We start from the raw sequence: 23539 nt of genomic DNA on the forward strand, positions 1-23539 counted from the left end.
AAGTTTCTGTTCAAGTTTCTTCTGGACAAAATTACAGCCAATTGTGTCCATCTGCAAACAGACACAAATATAAACACATCCGAGTTCACAATAAATTAAGACACCTTCAAGACTTCCCTTCCTATATACACATTTACTGACTGAGAAGAAAAGAAACTTATTTATTAAAGTTAGAACCCTGATCTCAGTTTTTACTGTCATAATTTGTTTTTATTTACAGTAAAAGGGATCTTTAGAGTACATATAATATAATATAATATAATATAATATAATATAATATAATATGTGTCTGTAACTCCGCCCTCTCCAGATTTCAGTCACATGACTTCAGGGAGGTTTGGGCGGAGATATCGAGCGCTCCTGTCCTCAGCACCAGGAGCAGCAGCAGCTAGCCCTGGTACCTCCATCGGGTTTATTTACGGTTCTGCCCGACGATTCTGCGGTGGTGTCATAAAGTTCTGACTCATGCCAGACATCGGAACCAGTCCCAGCTGTCTGTAACCGGACTCCCAGCTCGGCAGGAAGCTCGGATCTGTTTGGTTTGTTGTGTTGTGTTAACCGGAAAAAAAAAAAAAGCTAACGGACCGTTTAACCGTTCGGAGCTCTGCCGAACCGAACTGAACCCAACTTGCTGAATGGACCGAAGCTGGAGGAAGCTGGAGAAACCGAACTACGCGATGAGCTAACTTGTAGGAAGCGGGCCCGAACACCAGAACCAGTCCCCGCTCTCCCATGATCACCATGGAGCCGAGCCTCCAACCGAGCCTGCAGCCGAACCTCCTGGAGAACTCCTACAAGAGTGAGTATTTGCAGCCCCTGTAGGTCCTGCCCTGCTGATGCACCCGTGAACTTTGACCTTTGACCTGCAGTGACGGAGGAGGACGTGAAGAGGCTGATCCAGTTCCGGGCCTCCAACGAGGTTCTGTTCACTGGGAAGAGGAATTCGGCCAAGATCGCCTGGAGGTGAGGAGGTGTGAGCATGGTCTGGGCCGGGTCGGTTGGTTCTGTGGTCCAGGTTCAGGTCAGAATGGAGGGACACACCTGCAGTGTTTGTTAAAGTTTTTTTATTGAGAAAATTTGATTTGGAAAAATTTTCTTTTGCCTGACTTTGTTATTTCTTGTTACTAAAATTAATTGTCGTCATTTTTCTCCTTAAAATACCAAAATTTCCACTTAACTTTATACTTTGGTTCAAGTGATGATGTCATTTTTGTTTTGAGAAGACTTTTTACCAAATGCTTTTTTACTTTTACTTCAGTAAAAACAAGTTAACGCCGTGATGTTTTTACTGGAGTCTAATTTTGGAAACTCTGCCCACATCTAGAAAAACGCATCAGATTAAAACCAGAGACTAAAACCTGAGACTTCCGCTGTAGAACAAATGAATCCAGAGTTTTGTCCTCGTTTCGACGTCTGCTGCCCTTTTCGTCGCTCCCCACACATGGAGTCTTTAAACTCCAGTATCTCAGGCTCAGGTGTTTTCCTCTGTCTCCCCTCAGCACCATCCTGAAGGGTTTGGGTCTGGAGGGGAAGCTGACGGCCGACCAGATCGCCAAGAAATGGGACAACCTGCGGACCAAATATAAGGTGAGTTCAGGTGACAGAGGGATGATCGGCTATTTATAAACTGTTTTTCACATCAGCAGCTACTGCTCTTCAAGATTAAACATCAAATAATTAAAGAGATTGTGAGAGTTAAGCAATTTAAAGAAAAATGCATGAGAAAAATAATTGGGTCTGTAACAATCAATCAGATTAATCTTGATAAATCGGTTATTCAATTTATTAATCTAGATATAACTAGAGTATAAAAGGACATTCGCTGAAAGAACAGCATATTCCGAGTTGTAATTTAACCAAAACTGTGCAAAAGGTGTACGGTTTGCATTTAAGATAAAAAAAAACTTTTGTGTGTAAAAATGTTCTACTCAGAACTCCTAAAGTGGTGTAGTTAAAGTTCAATTTCTGTAAAAACAAAACAAATTTCATGCTAATGCTATAGGACTGAATGACTAAAAGTCGTTAACTGAAACGAATCCTTTTTTGTTGTTGTTGCATTTAGGCAATGAAATGTTTATTTTCCGATTTCAAAATTTTTTAAAATATTTTTAATTTTTAATATATTTCTAATATTGTATAAAATAAGCTTAAGTGATTAAAAGGGTCGAACTTGAACATTACGGTTTGATTTCTTCGGCTATAACTCACCATACCAGAAGATTTTAGTTAGAAAAAAAGCAGTTTTTTTCTCAACATTTTGTAATTTTTGTGTCACATGTTGAACTCAACATGTTTAATGTTCAGGGTTCGTACTCGGTCAGGATAAGTGTAGGAAAAGACACTCAGTACCACACGGCCATTGTCTAAAGGGGGCAGGGAATGCTGTGTCACTGCTTCCTTCCTTCCTGTCTCGTATTCTGTGACCTTCTTTCCTTTCTTTCTTCCTTCCTCTCTCATGTTCTTTTGTCCCTCATCTTACATTCTTGTTGCCTTTTTCCATCCATGTGACCTTCCTTTCTTCCGTTCTTCCCTCTTCCCTGATTTTCTTCTTTCTTTTCCTGTGGCCTTTCCATGTCTGTTCTTTCCCTGTCATCTCTTCCATCTATGAAGATCTGACTGAATCAGAAAGGGAACCACATTTCTACACCTACAGTGTGTTAAAAAACAGATTTACTTTAACTTGTTGTTGGATTATAAATATAAATCATAGTTTCATCCCAAAAAATGTTACGTATTTGAAACATAATATGAAACCGCTATAGGCCAGTGTTGGTTTTATCTACAGGAATATTTTGTTTACATGTTGTCTCATCTTTAAAATATGTGGTTATAAAAATTAATTTCTTTGAAACCATTGGTTGTTTGTCCGGTAAACTCTGTCTCTTATTGGCTGATCCTCTTTAGTGACGACTCCTTCCCTGGAAGGCTCAGGCCTACGGAAAGCTATTAGTATAAAAAATATTACAAATAGTAACTCACTTATTGTTCTAATCCTTGAATTTTTTTGAGACACACTTTAAGAAGAGACACAATCACAAGAGCCCTAAAACATAAGTTAAGGGATAGTACATGTTAAAAAAATACAGTATTGTGTGGAGAATTTACAGAGTAATTACTCAGAGCAGCTGCTACATTAATAAGGATTTTGATGGGTTGTTTTATCTTTTTGGTCTTTTTAATCAACTCCTCTAAATATTCCTGCATTAAAGCCTCTGCTGTAACAGCTGGATCTCTCACAGAACCAGCCCTGCTGTGAGGAGGCAGTGAGACTATGAACCGGCTTTAGCTCATCATTTATTTATCCCTCCTTCAGATGTTTGAGTTCTGTTCGTGTAGCTCAGCGGGACGGGATGTGATCAGGGAATCTGGACCACCCAACACCGAGCTGCAAGGGTTTTTAATAACGCAGCAGTGGACTGGTTCTGGGTTTGCTTCATCTGCTGCTGCAGCCTTTTTAAAGCTCTGACGTTAGGATTCAGCTAAACGTCTGCAGGAGTTCATAAAGAAAAATAGAAATTTACAGGAATTTCAATAAAAAATTAGACAGCGCTATTTTTTTACCAATTCAAAACTCTGGTAAAAATATTCATACCAGTCATGTTTAGTCTGCTTTAAACCAACTTTCATTCATTTGTCTAGAAAGTCAGGTTTGTTTGGGGATGCAGCTGAATCAAAAAAGAAATTTAAATCAAAAAACTAATCAATAATTATCGGTATCGACTGACACGAAACGCTTACGTCATGATGCGTATTTCAGCCGTTTCATCCAAACCTGCTCTACTCTGTCTTCTTCAGATGGTTTTGTGTTGTTTCCTTCTTTTTGCAGCGCCCCCACAGGCGAGGAGGGGAACATGTTTTTCAATTAGTTTGGATTGTTTGACCCAGTGTAATGTGAAAGAGAATTATAGCAGCTGAAAATGTAGAAATTATTGCATTTTTGGTTCCCAATCAGCTGTGAAAATCCCCTTACCGCTTCTGCCAGTTACTGCAGTTTCTCTTCTGAGCCTGTAGGGGTCACTGTGTTCCTCTTTCAGGACTTGAAACAGCCTTACCAGGGCCAGGAGCACCTGGGGGTCGTGGTGGAGTCTTGGCCCTGGTTCCACATCATGGACGAAGCGATGCAGGGCCGCCTGTTTAACAGCAGCCTGGTTCTGAGTCCGGACAGTCCCGGCAACGCAGCCAAGCCCCCCGACTGCCAGCCCTGCCAGAACCAGGAGAACACGGACATCCTGGAGTTCCTCATCAAGACGGAGATGGACGAGACGGTGACGGGCGAGCCGGTGGAGGAAGACGAGCCGATCCATGCCGAGGCTCCGCCCATTGGAGGCGTTCCCATGGGATGGCGGAGGATGACAGAGTGCACGTATAAAAGTAAGTGAACCTTCCTGTGATCATTATATTAACATAACAACACAATGATTTGGAAAAAATTGCATTTAGCAGTAACTAGTGTGCTTGTACATATGAAGTACTGCTACTCTCAATTGAGTAAAATTTCTGGATGGATTCTCTACCCACTGTGAGTAACTTCACTGAATGAGAAACGTTTGTTTTAAACCTGCAGTTTTTGTTAAAGTTTTATATTGAAAGAAAGTGATTTGGAAAAATATTTATTTTGCTTGATTTTGTTACAAACATCTAATAGTAACACAGAAATGAACTCAACTCTTCAGCTTCCATTCACCATAAAATGGTGAAAATTGGAATCACAAAAATTAAATTACTTAATAGAAACACGGCAGTTTTGACAAAAAGTTTTTGCACCAGGATGAGGTGAGGGTTTTTTGGCTGTATCAAAATTTTGTGAATTTAACAAAATTGCAATGGAAACACTTTGTAACAGTCATGTGATGAACAACCGGATGTAACTAAAAACGACAGGAACTGGTTGGAGGATAATAGTGATTTTATTTGCGTTTCTTACTAACTGAAAGTAGAAATGTGTTTTGTAGACTTTATCAAATTGTCATAGTTTTGTGCACATTTGTAATGGAAACACAGCTAAGGATGTTTTTTTTCACCTTGTGCTTCTGTTTCTAACCCGATTTTTCTGCCCAACAGTGACCGAGGCAGAAACCGAGAGGATGATCAAACTTCGAGCTGCAAACGAAGCGCTGTTCACGGGTAGAAAACACTCGGCCAAGCCAGCCTGGAGGTGAGATTCCTTCACTTTAAATTAGACCTTGGCAGCCTACGTTAGAAATGAAAACGTTGTCTTTGTTTTCCTCAGAGCCATCCTGTTCGAGCTTGGCCTGCAGGGCCGGCTGACCACAGAGCAGTTGGCCAAGAAGTGGGACAACCTGAAGAGGAGGTATAAGGTACATAAAGCGCCTGAACCCCCACAGCGCCCTGCAGCGATGCTGAATGGAGAGAAATCTGCTCCAATATTACTGCAAGCAAAGAACATGTTTCAAAAATAAAAACTAGGAATCCACCAATATGGAAATTTGAGCTGAGGATTACTGTTAGAGTCTGTAACAGATATTTAATGTCACTTGACAGTAAATAATTGAATATGTGACAGCCTCCATCACTTCCCCCACAGAAGCAAACAGCAACAAGATGGAATAAATACTGGTTGGTAATCACAGTTTTATTGACCAAACGGACACAAACTGTAACTTTACAGTATGTGTGCAATGGTTGACCTACTTATTTGCAGTTTGCTATATTTATATTTTTCTTATCAAATTACTTTTTTTTTTCAGATTTACTTTTTTCAAATAATTTTTTCAGATTTATTTATTTAAATCTGACGCTACTCCATTTTTGTTTACATTTTGCATAGATGGAAATGTCTTCTTTTGAGGTTTTTGTGTCTTTTCCTCCAGTAGATGTTGGTTCAGCGCCCCCTCAGGCGAGAAGAGGAACTGTTTTTTCAAAAGATTTGGTTCATTTGACTCAGTGCAATGTGAGAGTGAACTGCAGCAGCTGAAAATGTAACAAATGTTATAATTTTGGTCCCCAATCTAACTTGTATCAGTCATGTCTGAATCTACCAGACTAGCGAGTGTGAAAACTCCCTATGAGGATCTGTTTGCGTCTCTCCCAGGAGCTGAAATTTCCGTCCCGCGGTGTGGAGGCCAACCCAAGCTCCTGGCCCTGGTTCTACCGGATGAACGACGCCATGGAGGGCCGTCTGGCCAACGCCGCGCCCATCCTCGCTCCCATTGTGGAGGAAGGAGACGAGGAGTACGAGAGTCTCTTGCCAACGCCAAAGAAACGAGCGCGGCGAAGCCGGGGCGGGATGGCCGAGTTCCTGACGGAGTCTGAGATGGATCTGTTGGTCGATAACGAAGAGAAGATCGGATCATCGGCTCTGGGAGATCTGCACCGGATCACAGAGTTCACCTACAAACGTAAGAGACCAGAAACAGGAGGGGATTGTTGTTGGGTTGTACCTCACTGAGATTAATGTGCTGGTGAAACTGGAAATGTCCACAGTAACAGAAGAAGACACGAGGCGACTGATTGAGCTGCGAGCTGCTAATGAGGCTCTGTTCACTGGCAGGAGGAACACGGCGAAACCCGCCTGGAGGTCAGGAATGTCCACACTTACACTGACGTCACTGATGAAGAGCAGTCATCCCATCACTAATATAACAGGATTATTTTATCATGTTGTGTTTAATTGATTTAATTGTGATATTTAGTTGACCATCCTTCCCGTACAGCGAGAATGTGAGAAAAAATGTTACTGCAACTGAAATAAAGAACCATTTTGTCAGTAAATCAATTAAACATAAAATCAATAATCCTATTTTATTATGGTCTCCATCACATTCACAGTTGAAACACCTTTAATATTCATGATTCCAGCTAAGCTTCCTGTTTGAAAAGGTTCTGGTTCTGACTCAGGGGGATTGTGAAGGAGATGGGTCTGACTGGGAGGATAACTCCAGACCAGGTAGCCAAGAAATGGGACAACCTGAAGACTAAATTCAAGGTTTGTCCTAAACTATCGACTGTTTTACCGTGAAAAATGTCTTTTTTTTTCTCAAATTCACAACAAACGTCATAAAGTTAGTTAGTTTATTTATCTGACACAGAAATTAACAATTATTACATGATTAAAAATGTCAAGGAAAAACTGAATAGCACAGATAATTACGGCTGAAATGATTAATTGTGACAAATCGATTATTTAATTATCAATTAATCGTTAACTGAAACATAGAGACTCAAAAAAGTTCATATATTGAAAAATATATATATTTAGAACAGTAATTGGGACAATGGGGAAAATTATTTCTGTCTTTTGTCATTTCTTTTTTAGAAAAGAAAGCGAGAAATAAGTGACGTATTTGAGCTGCAAAAACATAAAATCTTAATTAATTCTTGTCTAATATATAAAACAAATATCTTAGTATACTTGAAATATGACAAAATAACTTACAAGTAACTTTTCAGAAAGATATAGAAACTTGTCTTCAGTAAATAATTCCTAAAAATGGAAAAGTTCTAGTTTCACTGGTAGATTATTTCATTAAAACTAAAAAAATATTTTCCCACGTTATAAGTGACATAGTCTAGTACCTTTTCACCAATATTAAAGAATTGACCCAAATAATCTCTGATATGTTGCTGAGAAGTTACTTGTAAGTTCGTTTTGTCTTATTTCAAATAAAATAAGACATTTATGCGAGAAACAAATATTTTGTGTTTATACAGTGTGTTTCTTATAATTCCTCCCAGATTCTCTGGAAACTGTTGCGAAGGTCATTAAGTTATAAACTATGTACATTTATCAGAATAAATCCGTCTCTTTGGTGCTGCTGGTTCTGAATCTTGTGTCCTGCCTGTGAAGGACCTGAAGTTTCCTCCTCGCGGTATGGAGGCCCAGACCAACCCGGCCTCCTGGCCCTGGTTCCAGCTGATGAGCGACGCCCTGGAGGGCCGGCTGGCCGATAAAGCCCCCAGAGTGACGCCGGTGTGGACCAGCGAGGAGGACGCCGTGTTCGGGTCGTCGCCGACCCCCGACTGCCTGATGGGGGAGCGGAACGGCATGCCGGAGCTGGACGGCATGGCGGGCGGAGACCACGGCGAGGCCGACGCCGCCATCACCTACATCGACGCCAGCGGAGAGGAGTGCGCCACGCCGTCAGAGCTCTCCTACAAAAGTACGTGGAAGTACTTTCCTGGACAAACAAAAAAGTCAACACCAACACAGAGTTCACACTCCATGATTTTCTTCATCTTTGTGTCCTTGCTATTAATCAATAAGCCTGTCATGATAGCACATTTTGTTGGACAATAAACTGTCCCAGAAGTTATTGTGATAAATTTAATAATATTGTAGTTTTTAAGCAATTTTAAAATAATGTAATAATAACACAATAATAATGCAGGAACACATTCTGAGAGATTATTAAACTTTAAATTTTAATGAAGTTTTAACACTGGAACTGTGATATATAATTATCTATTATATATCAAGGAAACAACAAAATAAATAAATTATGAAGTTACTGTAAACAAATTTATCTTTCAAACAAAAGACTTGTTGAGACCAAAATGTCAGATTGAAGACATTTGTCCTACAGTTTTAGAGAGACAGGAGAAATCAATAAATCATGCAAATAGATATTGAGCGTATTTTAATTGGTCATTCTATTGATCGATTATTTTGTATTTACATTGCGCAACTTTGCATAGGTTCTATTAAGGTAACCCAAAGAGCATGTATTTTACAAAAATTTAATAATTTCTGCTAATTTTAAAAATATTCTTTTGTTAAGAATGAAATAATTTTATACATAAATTGCACAGTACCACATTGCATCAACAGATGGTGCAAATGTTTAATTTATTACTATTAATCTGAACTACCAACATATTCTTAGTCAAAATCAACAATTAATATTTAGCTTAAAATCATGTTCATGTTAGAATAGTTTAGCAAGAAGTAAAGATATAATAATTATTTCATATACTGGCCAAGTTCATCTTGTTCCCATTTGTTTTGGGTTTCTTATTCACTCTAAAACTGACTGATCCGATCAGTCTATTTGCAAAACCCCAATGTTTCCTCTACTGTAAGGATGTGGACACAAGTTGCTTATCTGATCTAAACTCATCCTGAATCCGTCTCATGTGTTTGTTCAGGAAGAAGGAAAATATGGCTCGCTGCTTTAGAAATAATATTAATAATATAATAAAATACCACAAACCAGGCTTAACAACGAAATAAATTAATTATGAAGTTGCTGTAAACAAATTTGTCTTTCAAACAAAAGACTTGTTGAGACCAAAACATGAGATTGAAAACATTTGTCCTACATTTTTAGAGGGACTGTAAAACTGTAGGACATCACAAATATTGTGATGTCAATGCACAATATTGTTGATTTCACCAACATTTGGTGCAATAAACAAGATTTAATTTGATTCTGCTCAATGTGAGTGAATGTAAGTACTTCTACACATTTCTGGTCATTTCCATGTGACATGACAGATAAATAAGAGGAATTTAATTAACATAATATTTTTATTTATTTCTTATTACTTACATCTTTCCAGCTGATGTTTTTAAATCAAGATTGCAACCTCAGGGTTAGGGTTAGGGTTAGTTTTAAATAATGTCTTTAAAACTAATCCTATTGATCGATAGGATTAGTAATCGTTTATCATTAAGTTTTATTTAAACAGCTGGGATAAATTGTTGTCACTTCTATGTCCTTTTGAAAACTCCTGGCATAAACTATAAAAAGCTATAATCACAGAGTTTTATTTTGTTCCCGTTACTTTTTATAGTTACAGAGTCTCCGTTCTTTTTAAATTTCTTCACATATGTAAAATATTTTTTTCCATATATATAAGTAAATAATATATAATTGTTCCATATATATAAAACACATTTTTCGAAGTAGCTGCGACTTTTGACCGGAATAATCGATTACAGACGAAGCACAGTTACGCCACGCTTTCTACGTCGACGTGATATTTTTATCTAGACGTAAGTAAGTAAGGAGAGGAGTGCCATCTAGTGGTTGTAAATACAAATTGCAGGCCAAAGTCAACATCCGGGTTAATCGGGACCTTTGGCGACCGAATCAGTGATTCAGAGCGAAAACGAATCGAAACTTACTAGAGTTCAGGGATCTTGCAGATAAACAGCGAGTGATTTTTAGAACCTCTGACTGCAGCGGCTCTGTTCTGTATCTGCTTCCCAGTGAGCGACCAGGACACCAGGAGGATGATCAAACTCCGCGCTTCCAACGAGGTGCTCTTCACCGGGAGGAGGAACGCCGCCAAAGCTGCCTGGAGGTGAGGTGGAGTTGCTTTCTTTTGTAAAAAAAAAAAAAAAAAAAAAGATTTGTGGTCTATTAGATTAAAACTAGTTCCAGTCGGTTAGCTAAAGCCGTCCGCTTAGAACGGCGCCACCCAGCAGAGGGCGCAGTTGGGCACCGTTAATAACCGGAGCTGTTGATGCAAAAACAAAGATGGCGGAGGTTTACAGAATGGGGAAAGAGAAACGATCTAAACAGTTCCGGTTTGGGATGTAAAGTCCACTTTGAGCGATGATAGAACAGCCGTGGGTATAACTCAGAAAATATATATATATAAATATAAAAAAAACATAAGCACAGTTGAATTTGATGGCTGTCTCAGTTGATGTGAAGTTCTGACATTCTCTCAAAGCGGTATTTCTGTATAAGTATCTCTTTTCATGGGTATTTACGTTTTTCAGACGTTAATTTTTTTCTATCTTTTATATTTTTATTCATCACCAAAAAGGTTCCTGTTTATGTTTTTATTTTTAAATATGTCTGTTTAATAATGTGAGAAAACCCCCAGCTGATGTTTTTAAATCAAGATTGCAACCTCAGGGTTAGGGTTAGGGTTAGTTTTAAATAACCCTAACCCTAAAGCTGACACAAAAATGTCTGATTCAGCATATTAAAAAAAATAGACCTTTATATGATGCATAGACAGTTGGCCCTCTTAAAACATGCAAAAACTCAGGCAGGAAAATCAACCAACTTTAGATTAACTCATTAATGGATGACTTGCATCCCTAGTTGGTGATGACGTTATGACCTGCTTCCTCAGAGCCATCTTGAAGGAGCTCAGCCTGCAGGGAAAAGTCTCCACCTACCAGATGGCAAAGAAGTGGGACAATCTGAAGAGGAGGTACAAGGTGAGATATTCCTACCATCTTTTCAATGCTTCCATGATTCCTGCTCCAAGCTCACAGGAAATGGTGAGGCTTAGTCCACATGTAGCCGGATATCTCTGAAAACGAATACATTTTTCTGTATTTTGGCATTAATCCACCAAAAAATACTTTTTTAATCACTGAAAGTTATTTATAGAAATGCCAATTAAAAAAACATCAACATATCAACACACTGGCTTTAACAAGATTCCCAGTCAACATTGTCTTGTGTATTATTATTTGAGGAGTTTTGGTTTGAACATATTTGCAAACTAAAAAGTTAATTTAATCTTAAATGCAAAATGTTTATATTATTTTACATTTACTTATTTAGTGTTTGCTTCAGCAAATGGCCCTTTGTTCTGTACGAGACACAGCTCCTCCTCAGAGCTGCAGTTTACAAACGCCCAAGGTCCTTGCAACTCCCTCACTGAGCTCCTTCAGACTAGCCAGCAGCAATTAGCAAACACCTGATTGAACTGAGCATCTACTGAGCTCATTATAGGAGCTACTTCTCAGTGAAAGGCTGGTAGAAATGTTGTTAAAGGGAGCCATGTTGTGATGACTTCCTGAAGGAGGACTTTCAGATAGAGCAGGAGTTCTTAAACAAACAGAAGCAGAATTTTAAAACGTTAAGATGTGCAGTCCTATCTGCTATAGCGTTTTTATAACAACTGAAGGTTAATTATGCTATAAAATGGGACTGTGTGCCACATAATACTGCCTCTTTAAATTTAACTCTTAATGGTCTTGAACTAAATTTGGTGAAAGCTGCAGAAACTGTGTTCCACCTTCTGTTCAGGACCTGAAGTATCCTCCCGTTGGGATGGAGAGTGCAGCTGACAGCGCCTCCTCCTGGCCGTGGTTTCACCTGATGAACGACGCCATGGAGGGCCGTCTGGCCGGTAGCGCCCCCCTCCTCACGCCTCTAACTCAGGATGACGACCAGCACCCAGACCCCGCCCCCAGACACAGGCTCCGCCTCCCTCCTGCGCAGCAACCATCCTCCTCCACGGACTTCCAGGAGCCGTGCGGCGGGACGCTGGGAGGACTGGAGCGGGAGTGGGAGGCGGTGGAGCGGGAGCGAGCGGCGTTGGAGCGGGAGCGGGAGACGGTGGAACGGGAGCGGGCGGCGGTGCAGGCAGAGCGGCTTTGGTTGGACCGGGAGCGGGCGGCCGTGGAGCAGGACCGCGCCCTGGTGGAGCAGGAGAGGGCGGCGCTGGTCCGGGACAGGGAGGCGCTGAACCAGCGGGCCCTGATGATGAACCCTGTGGGACACCTGAACAGCCTGATGTAGGCGGGACGATGTGGAGACGCAGAGCGTCATCCTGATGTGGATCCAGACTGGTGCTGGGGGGAAAAAGGCTGGTCCTGGCTCAGGTTCAGATCCTGGTTCTGCAGGTCCACCGGGTTTATCAGGGAGTTATTGTCTCCTTCTGACTGCCCATCAACTCTGAGTCAAACTGACGCGAAACTCAAAAATCTTACCAAGTACGTTTAGTCTAGTTTGTAGTGCAAATATCTTCATATGCTTCCAATAAGACAAAGATGACTTTCAGCAAGATATAAGACGGTGATGTCCGAACGTTTTACAAACTGGGCCAGAATCCTAAATATTCAGAAACCATATTGTTCTTCTAACTTTAAATAAAAAATAATGCTGTTATGAAAAAAAATGATGTGCTCAGTACAACCATTAGAACCATTGTAAATAGAAGTTCTAAATTTTCACCAAAAAACTTTTTTAGAAAAAAACAAAACATAAAATTTTTCCGAATTTCAAATTAAGAATTTTGAGTGAGGGGTCCACACAAAATTATTCCAGGACACTCCCTTTAGACATCCCTGATATAGTAGCTTGTTTTAGGTCAGTAATTATTTAATATATATTTTTAAAAAGTTATTGTTCCACTGGCAGATTATTCCTCTTTATAACAAGATTGTTTCTCCATGTTATGCAGGAAAAGGTTCACTTTATCAATATTAAGGAATTATCAACTGAAAAGAAGCTCCTGTAACTCTGAAGTTACTTTGTTTTTGTTTTATTTTAAATCTATTACAGTATTTGCACTAGAAACTAGACAAAAATACTTTAAGATTCTGTATTTTTAGAGTTTTTATGCCTTTTTTTCATTTAAGACAGCTTTCCTCCCGGTAAGAAACTGCGTAATGCGGTGAAACGGCAGCCTCTTTGGGTGAACTCTGGAACTGAATCCTGATCGAGTCACATCTGCAGCGACTGTGAGTCCATCACTGGTTAAAAGAAATAACTTTGTTTTATTTTTATAATCTCCGACGTTCTGCTCTGTAATTTATGACCCAAGTTGAAGAAGAAGAAGAAGAGAGATGCATCAGTTTCTGTCCTGAAGTGCTTTCACAGAAGCAGCGCCCCCTGCTGCTAAAACCAAGATTTTAAAAAACGTGTTGAATGTTTTATAATATGTTGTAAAAACTGCCTTTTAATTTTCTGTCCTGACACTTGTTTTCTGTCCATGTGTCAAGTTTCTGTGGAGGATTAAAACTCTTGAGTCTATCGATTTGATAATATGATCAAATCTTTAATCACTTTCTCTTATTTTATTTCTTATGAATTTGATCAGGTTACTGAGTAAAATTGAGCAGAATTTTACATTTAAACAATGCAATAAGCCTTCTAACTATCTAATTTAACTATCTAATGTAGTTTGTGCCAAGTCAAGAATTTTGTGTTCGTCGGGCCCCAAACTGTAGCCCGGGGCCCCACATCCTTCTAAATCTGGCCCTGCACACTTGAGTAGGGCTGAAACAAATGGTAGTGATGAATCAATTATTGAGATAATCATCAATTAATTTAGTAATTGATTAATTGTGGAGTATAAAGACTAAAGGCCAATTGGTGAAAAAAACCTAGTAAGAGCAGTAAATAAGCCAAAATTATATAAAATACATACATTTTTAAAAATGGATAAAACAGCAAGATTTCATTCTAAAATCTTTTAGGATCTCAAAAATAGATGAGAGCAAAAATTCTGTAATAAATTCTGTAAAGTTCTTTAAGAAAGTAAAATATTTCAAAAAATTCACAAAAATATCTTGATTAGTTTATAATACCATTTATAAACTAATAAACTGCATTTATTAGTATATAAATAAATTTTGTACACAAAGTAATCTAAATAAAAATAATTATTTATGGGATATCAAAGTAGGGAAAAGATTAGTTTTAACATTCCTATAGTGAAAGTCAGTGTGAAAGTTCATCAATCACCAGCTGAGTACCAGAAAACACTGATTTCAATCAGAGCATTAAATATTCACAAAGGAAAGCCTGTTTCTTCTGAAGCTGTTTCCCCAAAGGTATCAAAAAAGAGAAGGATCTAAAACTGAGCCGTGTGGAACACCATATTTAAATGAAACAAACCTCTTTTTATCAGGAAACAGTCAGTTTTTCAGGATGTTTAAGTGAAAAGGAATATCTGACACGATCGTGGATGAACTGAAGCTTTCACACCCTGAAGGAAACGAGAAAAGCTGCCTCAGGGAAACCGCTCTGGAAACTGAAACTTAGATGCTGCGACACTCCCTGAACACATCACGGGTGGTTTGACCGGAACAATCAGCTGTAGATCCAGACAAACAACATTACTGAAGCCATGAACCTTTTGGCATTCAAATTCATTTCAAACTGTGGTTTCCTCTAACTTCAGATCCTCTGTGGGGTTTAAACCTGCACACTGCTTGGATTAACAACAAAGATGATTCACATAGATTTAATCATGACTAATAAACATGAGTATAATCAAAAGGGTTATTTTTACACTCTTAAAGTGTTAAATTCTGATAGATTATTAATTAGGAAACTCAAAGAACCGATGCAAACTAAAAATAAACTCCTGTAAATTGATATATCAAACATTCCCAACTCTTCAGTTTGGAATATTTGTGATGTAACGTCAATATAATTATCTGTACAGGAAACATCTCTGAGCTCTGCAGCCAGACTGTTACTGGGCAGCTGCTGATTGGCTGTTGCTAGGCAGCACGGGGCGGAGCAAGTTCAACCTGTTCCTGGATCCACCTGAGGCCGTTCACAGTGAATGGGAACCGGACGTAAGAAACATGTTCGCCTTCAAAGTCGGTCAGTTTCATTTCATTTCTTTATGATTTCCATTTATTTCTCTGCTCTGTTTGAAGGTAAACACCTGAGCAGGTGTTTACTGTAGAGGAAAATTACCTGAGCAGGAGTTAATCATAGAGCAAGTTACCTGTACAGATATTAAATGTTAGCAATGAAGCAGAAGTACCTGTACAGGTGTTAATAATAGAGTAGAAATACTTTTATAGATGTTAATAGTAAATATTCTGTACAGGTGTTACAAGACACCTGTATAATAGGTGACTATTATAACTATTATAATAGAGTTATAATAGAATATATTTACCTTTACAGGTGTTAATAATACACCAAAAATATTCTGTGTAGGAGTTAGTTGATAGTATTAGAGCAGAATTACCTGCTCAGGTGTTAGTGATGCAGCTAGTTTACCTGTTCAGGTGTTATTGATGCAGCTAGTTTACCTGTTCAGGTGTTAGTGATGCAGCCAGTTTACCTGTTCAGGTGTTATTGATGCAGCTACTTCACCTGTCCAGGTGTTAGTGATGCAGCTAGTTTACCTGTTCAGGTGTTCGTGATGCAGCTAGTTTACCTGTTCAGGTGTAGCTCGTATTTTTGGTGCAATCCTGCCTCACCTGTTTGCTGATATTTCAGGTATTTCCCTCCAACGGTCCAGATTTGACTAATTTCACCTGCTAAAGATTTTAACTTCCTATGTTTTAAAGTGAATCATGAACCAGAATTATTGAAAATTTTTCTTATCGTATCTTCCCACGAATGCAGGGAGTAAAGTTCAGATCTTTATTCCGATCAAACATTATGAGAAAAAGGAAAGAATAAATTTTGACAGTGAGTCAGTTTGAGAAGACATGCCAGTAAAACCGAAGACTAAACCAACTGGAAAGCCCAGCTTCTCGTCTCCCAGGGTTCACTGTGTTTCTGCTTCTTCTGTTAAATTATATAAAATATTTCATTGGTTTTGCTGCTTTGTTTCTGAACCATCTGGATGCTGATCAGCAAAGAGTCTTTGCTGCATCAGAAATGGAAAGATGTTCAGGATTCTTGCGAATCCTGAAGTTTTCCTCAAAGCATGAAGAAGAAATCAGTTTTAATCAGTTTCACTTCTGACAAAGAAAAAGTGAAGATAAAACTTTGCTTTTGTCAGAAAAATGATCTTAGTGTTCTTATTTCTTATCTGATTTTTATAAAATGTATGCCTTAAATTAATTAAAGCTGAGGAAATTAATGTTTTGAGACATATATTGTATATTCTAAATAGATACATATTTAGAAACAGTTTGGTTTCTAATTATAATTAAAATAATTTCTCTTTTATATTGGACAATTAAGTGAATTTGACAAAATTACAGCTGTACTATGAACCAGTTTGTTAAATTTTATGAAATATTTTGTCCTATTTTGAAGATTATGAATTGAGACTTTCTGACCTAAAGAGTCAATTAGTCCATCTTCTGTCCTTTATTGAACTTTAAGTAATTACAACGGCTGCAATGCTCCACAACAATGGGAAAATAACGCTGAAAAACCAACGAAGAACAATTCAAAAGTTATTTTTCCACGGCGTCTGTGTCTACTTTATGCCTCACGGAGCGCCAATTTCCTGGAAACCGAATGACAAAAGAGCAGAGATTAACACGCAAAAAAAACACGCAACATTTCCTCTCAACAGAACACAAAACCACAAACGGACCGTTTAAGTTTTCAAGTTTGATGTTTATTTATTGAGTTAGTTTCTGTTGCACAATGTTTCATCAGTAGTTGATTAACTGAAAGATTACTAACAAAAATACACACAAAGTCTGACGAACGTACGGAACCAAGCTAACGACTTCACATCTTGTGCTGAAGTTTGTTTTAAATTCTTTAGTCTTGGAAACATTCTGAGGATTCACCTGACGATGATTCATCCTCTCACCTGTCTCACCTGTCTGCCCTGAAAAACTCAACACTCACAACGTCACTTCTTATATTTCAGGGAAAAAAAACATTGGGAATCAATGCAACATCGTCAGATGTAAGTTTCAAACCTTCCTGATTTTACGAGTTTGATAAAACTGGAAAAATACAAAAATCTGTTCTGGTGCAAACATCTTAATATACTTGAAATAAGACAAAACTAACTTATAAGCAACTTTTCCACAGGATATGAGAGCTTGTTTTAAGTAAATAATTCCTCATTGTTGTTGAAAAATATTGTTTCAGTTATGGGAAAATGTTTTTTATAAGTTAAATAATATTTCTCATCAATAGTAAAGTATTATTGACCTAATGCAATCCTCTGTATATAGCTATAAAGTTACGTCTCTGTTAATTTTTGTCTTATTGCAAGTGTACTAAGATACTTTCTCCAGAAACTAGACAAGAACACTTGGTAAGATTTTGTTTTTTTGCAGTGAACGTCCCGTTTGTATCGTTCCTGCTGCAGAAATCATCTGACCGGTTTAGAACCTGGTCTGAAAATCTTCATCTTCGTTCCCCAGTTGTTTTTCTAAAATGGATTTTTTTGTCTTTCAGGGTTTCTCCAGGCGCTGATGCTCTTCATCCTCCTGCTGTTCAGCGTCGTCATCTTCCTGAAGCTCTACGACGACCCGATCAAAGGTCAGAACCTCCAGATTCTGCTGGTGGAGATTGTTTCTGTGTCACAGTGATGATGATGATGATGTTGTCAATAAAAGTCTTGCAGATGTTCTTGTTTTCTCCAGAAAAAGAGATTTATTTCAGGTGTGCTGCGTGATAAACTGATTTTATGTTTTTGAAAATTAGATCTTTGGAAAATCTGGATTTATTTCACCAATGTCATAGTTCAGATCGCGTGACGTCACCACGCCAATAAAGTAGTAATTTTATGAAAATGCCAACAAAAAAAATCCAAATTAAATGAGGAAAATTGACCATCTTGTGTAGTTATACTTAATAGAAACACTTAATCTTTTTTCTTGGAAAATTGTGTTTTTCTTTCTGCAAATATTATGACTGTTTTCTCATGATAAAACAAAAATGACCACAGTTTGGCCTTAGTATTCTGTCGTTCAACTCATAGAAGGAATGTTGGGGAAAAAAATGAATTTTTTGAAAATGTTTCTTGTAATTTTTTTTAAAGTAAGAAAAAAGCACAAAAAAAAACCATGATAAAAATCTGACCTGATTTGGAAAAAAAATGTTGGATCTTATTTAACTTTCGCTTGTTTCTTCTGTTGCAGATAAAACTAAAAATACGCTGAAATTCAGTCGCTCCTCCATGATGGACTCCGACGCAGGTGAGTCTGAACCGGGTCAGAACGGACCGGATCTTGTGGGCTTGTTGGGATCTGATTTACAGTTTTTCCTGCAGAGGCGCCATGCTCCATGAAGAACGTCTGTCCAGGGAATCACATCGGTTTCTTCGTCCAGAGCGGAGCTGCAAACGTTGTTCCTCCAAAGATCTGCATCAACAACAACCTGTAGGATCTCCGTCCTCTTCATTCTGTCTGCTCCGTTTGTCTCTGTTTGGACGTTTAATTCAGTTTGATTGGTCTTTTTTGTCGTTTTGGACCTTTTGCTTTCTTTCAGTCATGTCTTAGCTCAGATGATGTTTGTTGACTCTCAGCGTTTTGTTGCTTCAGGGCTTTAGGAACCGTTCTGAACAACGCTGGCGGCGGAATCAACGTCGTGGTGGTAAACGGTAAGTGATGGGGATTAAACCTGGTTTTTTACATTATAATGTAAATTCGGATTTATAACTAATTTTCACAAATTTTTATTTGTTTAACTTAACATAAAATATGTATATTTTTATTTACTGATAAAATGTTTTCTCTCATAAAAGCAGCTGTTTCTACAACCTGCATATTAAAGTCATTGTACAAAGAACCTCAATAAATAGGAGTACATTTCCACAAAAAAAATCTGGAATTTTCTGAATGAAAAAAGAGCTTGAAAAGTAAAAAAAAAAAATTACTAGAAAAAAATCATATAAGATTTTAGATTAATTTCAGAAATCTTCTAAAAAATTATTGGAAATTTCTGAGTTTCAAATGTTGAAATATTTTACTTTTAATCTTTTTTTAATCATTTTGTTTATTTCATCTTTTTCCCCATAATTTAGCCTTTTCTAATTATTTACATTTTGTCTTATGAGTTCAACATTTTCGTCATCATTTGGACTCCAATTTCAAAATAGGTGATCGGCAAAGTAAAAAAAATAAAAATAAAAATACACATAAATTAAAAAATAAAGTTACTCCATATCTGTTTTTTTCTCTAGGTGGCTCCTGTTCTCTGTTACAGTTTTTCATACCGATTAGAAGCTTAATAAAGTGATTTTTAGTATTTTTTAATAACCCGCCGGAGCTCCAGGCTGATCTCACCTGGTTTGTGTCCGGCAGGTAAATCCGGAGACGTCCTGAAGACGGATCACTTCAACATGTACAGCGGCAGTAAGTCGCCATCATGAGACCGGATTCTGTCGGATCCAAACGGATCCTGATGCTGATGTTTGTGTTGCAGGTGTGGAGCCGCTCATCGAGCTCCTCAAGAACATCGAGACGGGTTCTGTGGTTCTGATGGCCGTTTTCGACGAGGGATCCACAAAGTCAGTTGTCCCTAAAGACGCTTCATATTTACGGAGAAAAGCTTAAATCTGCTCTGAGGAAATAAGATAAAGTCTCTAAAGAACAAAACTTATTAAAGTCTGAAAAAATAGCAGAAATAATTTGATCCCAGTTTGTTTTATTAGCTTCATTAAAATGAAAGTTTGACATTAATTTTTTATGATTTGAACACAGAAATACAGTCAGCTAGAATCAAACTTTCTTCATAAATTTATCCACAAATCACATCAGAAATCTCAAAACTAAAGATTTTTACTGTCAGATTATTTATCAGATACAAAAGAAATTTGGTTTATTTCAGACATGTGAGGGGATACATTATATTTATTTATATTAAATAAATGGGTAATATTGTTGCATTTACTTATTTACTTATACTTTCTAATATTTATTGTTAATTTATTAACTTTTATTTATTGTTCACTTCTACTTATTTGTCAATAGTTTTATCCATTTATTTTAATATTTTTTTACCAGCAAATATTTTAGCTATTTATATTTTTTTAATTTATTGATTTATTTTGATTTTTTATTTATTATATAATTATTTGTATTCAGTCAATAATTTTTTCCTAATATTTTTCTGTATTCCTCTTTACTTATTATGTTTTCACTAATGCTTATTTATTAATTGATATTCATTCATTTTAATTTATTTACTTGCTGATACTAATTAAGTATTAGCTAAATAATACATTAATTTACTTACTGATATTTATTAATTAATTAGTTATATAATAAACAGTTACATATACATTTTCAAAAAATTTTACATAAACAATTTTTCTAAATTAATATTTATTTATTTTAGAAATCAATATTTATTTACTTACTAATATTGATGTATTCATTTGTCAGACCCAGTGTTTTTGTCCCATCAGGTTAAGTGAGGAGGCCCGGACTCTGATCTCGGAGATGGGCAGCTCCTCCATCCATTCCCTGGGATATCGGGATAACTGGGTGTTTGTTGGAGGGAAAGGGATGATGGGGAAAAGCAACTTCGAGAAGGTAAAATCATCAAATTAAACTAATTTAAAACTGGTTGGCTGACTCCTGCTGTGGAACTAAAATCTGATCCATTCGTGTGTTTCAGTACATAAAGAGCGACAGTTCCAAAAACAAGTATGATAACTGGCCTGAGATGGTGGAGGTGGAGGGATGCATTCCCAAATACGTGGAATAATCCCGGAAAAATCAGCAGGAAGCTGCAGGACGGGATCTTTAGGACATACTAAACTGATCTGGATGAATCCATGAGATCCTCCACATCCTGCAAAAAGCCGGGCCTGATGCTGAGACTCAGAGTCCAGGTTAAATTAAAATAATCCGGTCAGCTGTGGATGGAATAATTAATCTGTATTCAAAGGAAAACAGGAAACATCCGAACATCTCCACTGATCCAGGATCCTAATCCATCTGGAACAATCCTGCTGCTGCTGACGTTTAACTTTCCTCAAGGTCCAGCCTCACCTGCCGGAGCCATTTATAGACTTCAGCAGATTAAAAGCAAATTAACAGATTATTAGGGCATCATGAGGAGCAAAGTGTTTTTATGGGAAGGGGATTTGATGGATTTATGTTGTCAGATAGAAAAAGTGGGAAAAGGTAAAAATATTGTAAATATTTCTATTAAAATGAAACATTTAAATTCTAGTTTTTAACTTATTTTTCTGTTTTGTATTAAATAAATCCTGTTTTTACTTTATGATCTTCGTTTCAAACTTTCATTTTAACCCTAAAGAAACAATTAATCAAATGAAATAAACAAAAAAAGCAGACTACAGTTAGTTAGTTAGTTAGTTAGTTAGTTAGTTAGTTAGTTAGTTAGTTAGTTAGTTAGTTAGTTAGTTAGTTAGTTAGTTAGTTAGTTACAGACCCAATAAGGGACAAATTCCAGAATTTTGATTAAAGTCAGAATTTTAAAATCAAAGTTAGAATTCTGAATGTCATAATTCTGAATTTAATGTCATAATTCTTACTTTCTTCTGAATGTTTTTTACTCAGCCAGAGTTTGGTTTGTTGGTTTTAAACACATTGAATCTGGGTTTAAACTTTAAATTGATAGCGAGTGCCAAATTGAGAGAGCCGTTTGAAATAAAAGTGGTTCTAAAATAAGGAATCTTACATTCATCGCTACTTAAAGCTGCTCTGGTGGATCTGCTGTCGGCCTGCAGTTACTAAAACAACCACAGATAAGAAGGGAATAAATTCTTCCTGGTAGAAAAACAGGAAGGACCGGAGGAACAAAGGCAACTCTAAAACTTCCAACCCAATTGAGGAACAAACACACCTTTCTACCCAGAAGAAGGTGGAAATCCCTCAGAATTGAACGGATTGAACCCTCTGACCCCAAAACGGATCCAGAACTGTTTCTGTTCCGGTCCAAACTGTGAGCCCTGTTTTCTCATCACATCGTTCCCTAATCTATCAAGAATATGTAGTGGAGAAAGTTTCATTTATGTAGATTATTAGATGATCTTGTGTTGTGAATTGCAATTTCTAAGCAATGAAACAACAAAAATACACCAAAGTGACTCAATTTATAGCTCTACATGAACTCTGCTGCCAACTAGTGGCTAAATGTAAAATAAAACTAAATGCAAAAGCACAAAATCTCACCTCGTATTTTTGGTCTAGTTTATTTTGCAAATATCTCAACATGCTTTAAATAAGACAAAACTTTTCAGCATGTATTATTAATAATAATATAATAGTGGAGCTAGTAGTGTTTTGCAATTAAGCAATTATTGACTTAAAACAAGCTCCTATGTCTTGCTGAAATTCTGACTATTAAAAAGTATCCACAAATAAAAAGTTTTGAGTTGATTTAATTTAAATATGTCAATAAATGTTGCTTTAATTGTTGTAAATAGAATCAGAGTCGCAGTGGATAACTGAGGTTAAAAAAAGTATTAAGTCTAGGGTTCCCAACAATAAATTTGACAAACTATTTTCTTATGGAATGAAATTTAAACATAAATAGCATTGTTTTAAGAGCCTATAAGGCTGCAGAAAAAAACAACTGTGTTTATGCAGGGAGGACCTGGCTTATTTGTTTTTCTCAAGAAACTTCGCATGAAATTCACTGTTTAATTTTGATCACTCAAATAAACGGAAGAAACTCAGAGATAACAGTGACAACTGAAGACAAACAGAGAGAGGACTTGTCCTCCAGGATTCAAAGTTCCTGTGGATCAGATGAACTCAGATTTCTTGGTTAATTCATTGTCGAAACAAACACTTCACATCCTGCAGACCTTCTGTTCTGAGCAGTTTCAACCCTGGAGCAACAAAAATGACTTTTTAAAGCTAGACAATTTCACATCTCTTCCGCTTCACTTCATTTGTTGAAAATCATCCATAATTGCTCAAGTAAAGCTCCAAAAATTTAGAATATTATCAGAAATACAATGAAAAAGTGACATTTTTTGTCACGCATTTCAGAAACAGTCCGGTTCTTTACCTCTCAAGCATTTACCTTCCTCTCAACGTTTTATGAATGTGATACAGCGTTTTCTGAGACATTGCATTTTGAGTTTTCATCATCTGTTTATTCATAACGGTTGTACTTTGTTTCTTTTTTTCACCCGTATGATTGAGTACATTTCTGGTGCAATACCAGTTTCTGGTTATATTGGCACCAATTCTTGTAATTTTATTTTAGTTTTGTAATTTTTT

At 37.2% G+C, this 23539-nt stretch overlaps 2 protein-coding genes across 2 annotated transcripts; both read left to right on the forward strand.

The window, feature by feature from the left end:
* The first annotated feature begins 365 nt into the window (after positions 1 to 365).
* On the forward strand, positions 366 to 13723 carry LOC129367047 (uncharacterized). The gene is made up of 13 exons (XM_055041257.1): positions 366 to 799; positions 870 to 963; positions 1500 to 1587; positions 4035 to 4371; positions 5062 to 5155; positions 5231 to 5318; positions 6053 to 6359; positions 6445 to 6538; positions 6859 to 6946; positions 7808 to 8120; positions 10173 to 10266; positions 11053 to 11140; positions 11961 to 13723. The coding sequence occupies exons 1-13, from the start codon at positions 733 to 735 to the stop codon at positions 12453 to 12455; spliced, it is 2247 nt and encodes a 748-aa protein (XP_054897232.1). The 5' UTR covers positions 366 to 732; the 3' UTR covers positions 12456 to 13723.
* A 1422-nt stretch (positions 13724 to 15145) lies between these two features.
* LOC129362136 (protein FAM3C-like) lies at positions 15146 to 21566 on the forward strand. Its single transcript, XM_055033498.1, has 10 exons — positions 15146 to 15275; positions 17248 to 17286; positions 17787 to 17870; positions 18473 to 18529; positions 18604 to 18712; positions 18875 to 18933; positions 19637 to 19687; positions 19758 to 19842; positions 20743 to 20869; positions 20955 to 21566. Exons 1-10 carry the CDS (start codon positions 15257 to 15259, stop codon positions 21042 to 21044), a joined length of 720 nt encoding a protein of 239 aa, XP_054889473.1. The 5' UTR covers positions 15146 to 15256; the 3' UTR covers positions 21045 to 21566.
* Positions 21567 to 23539: the final 1973 nt, after the last annotated feature.

This window comes from Poeciliopsis prolifica, unplaced genomic scaffold, assembly GCF_027474105.1.
Source record: "Poeciliopsis prolifica strain line A6 unplaced genomic scaffold, Auburn_PproV2 SCAFFOLD001, whole genome shotgun sequence".
Taxonomy (NCBI): Eukaryota; Metazoa; Chordata; class Actinopteri; order Cyprinodontiformes; family Poeciliidae; genus Poeciliopsis; species Poeciliopsis prolifica.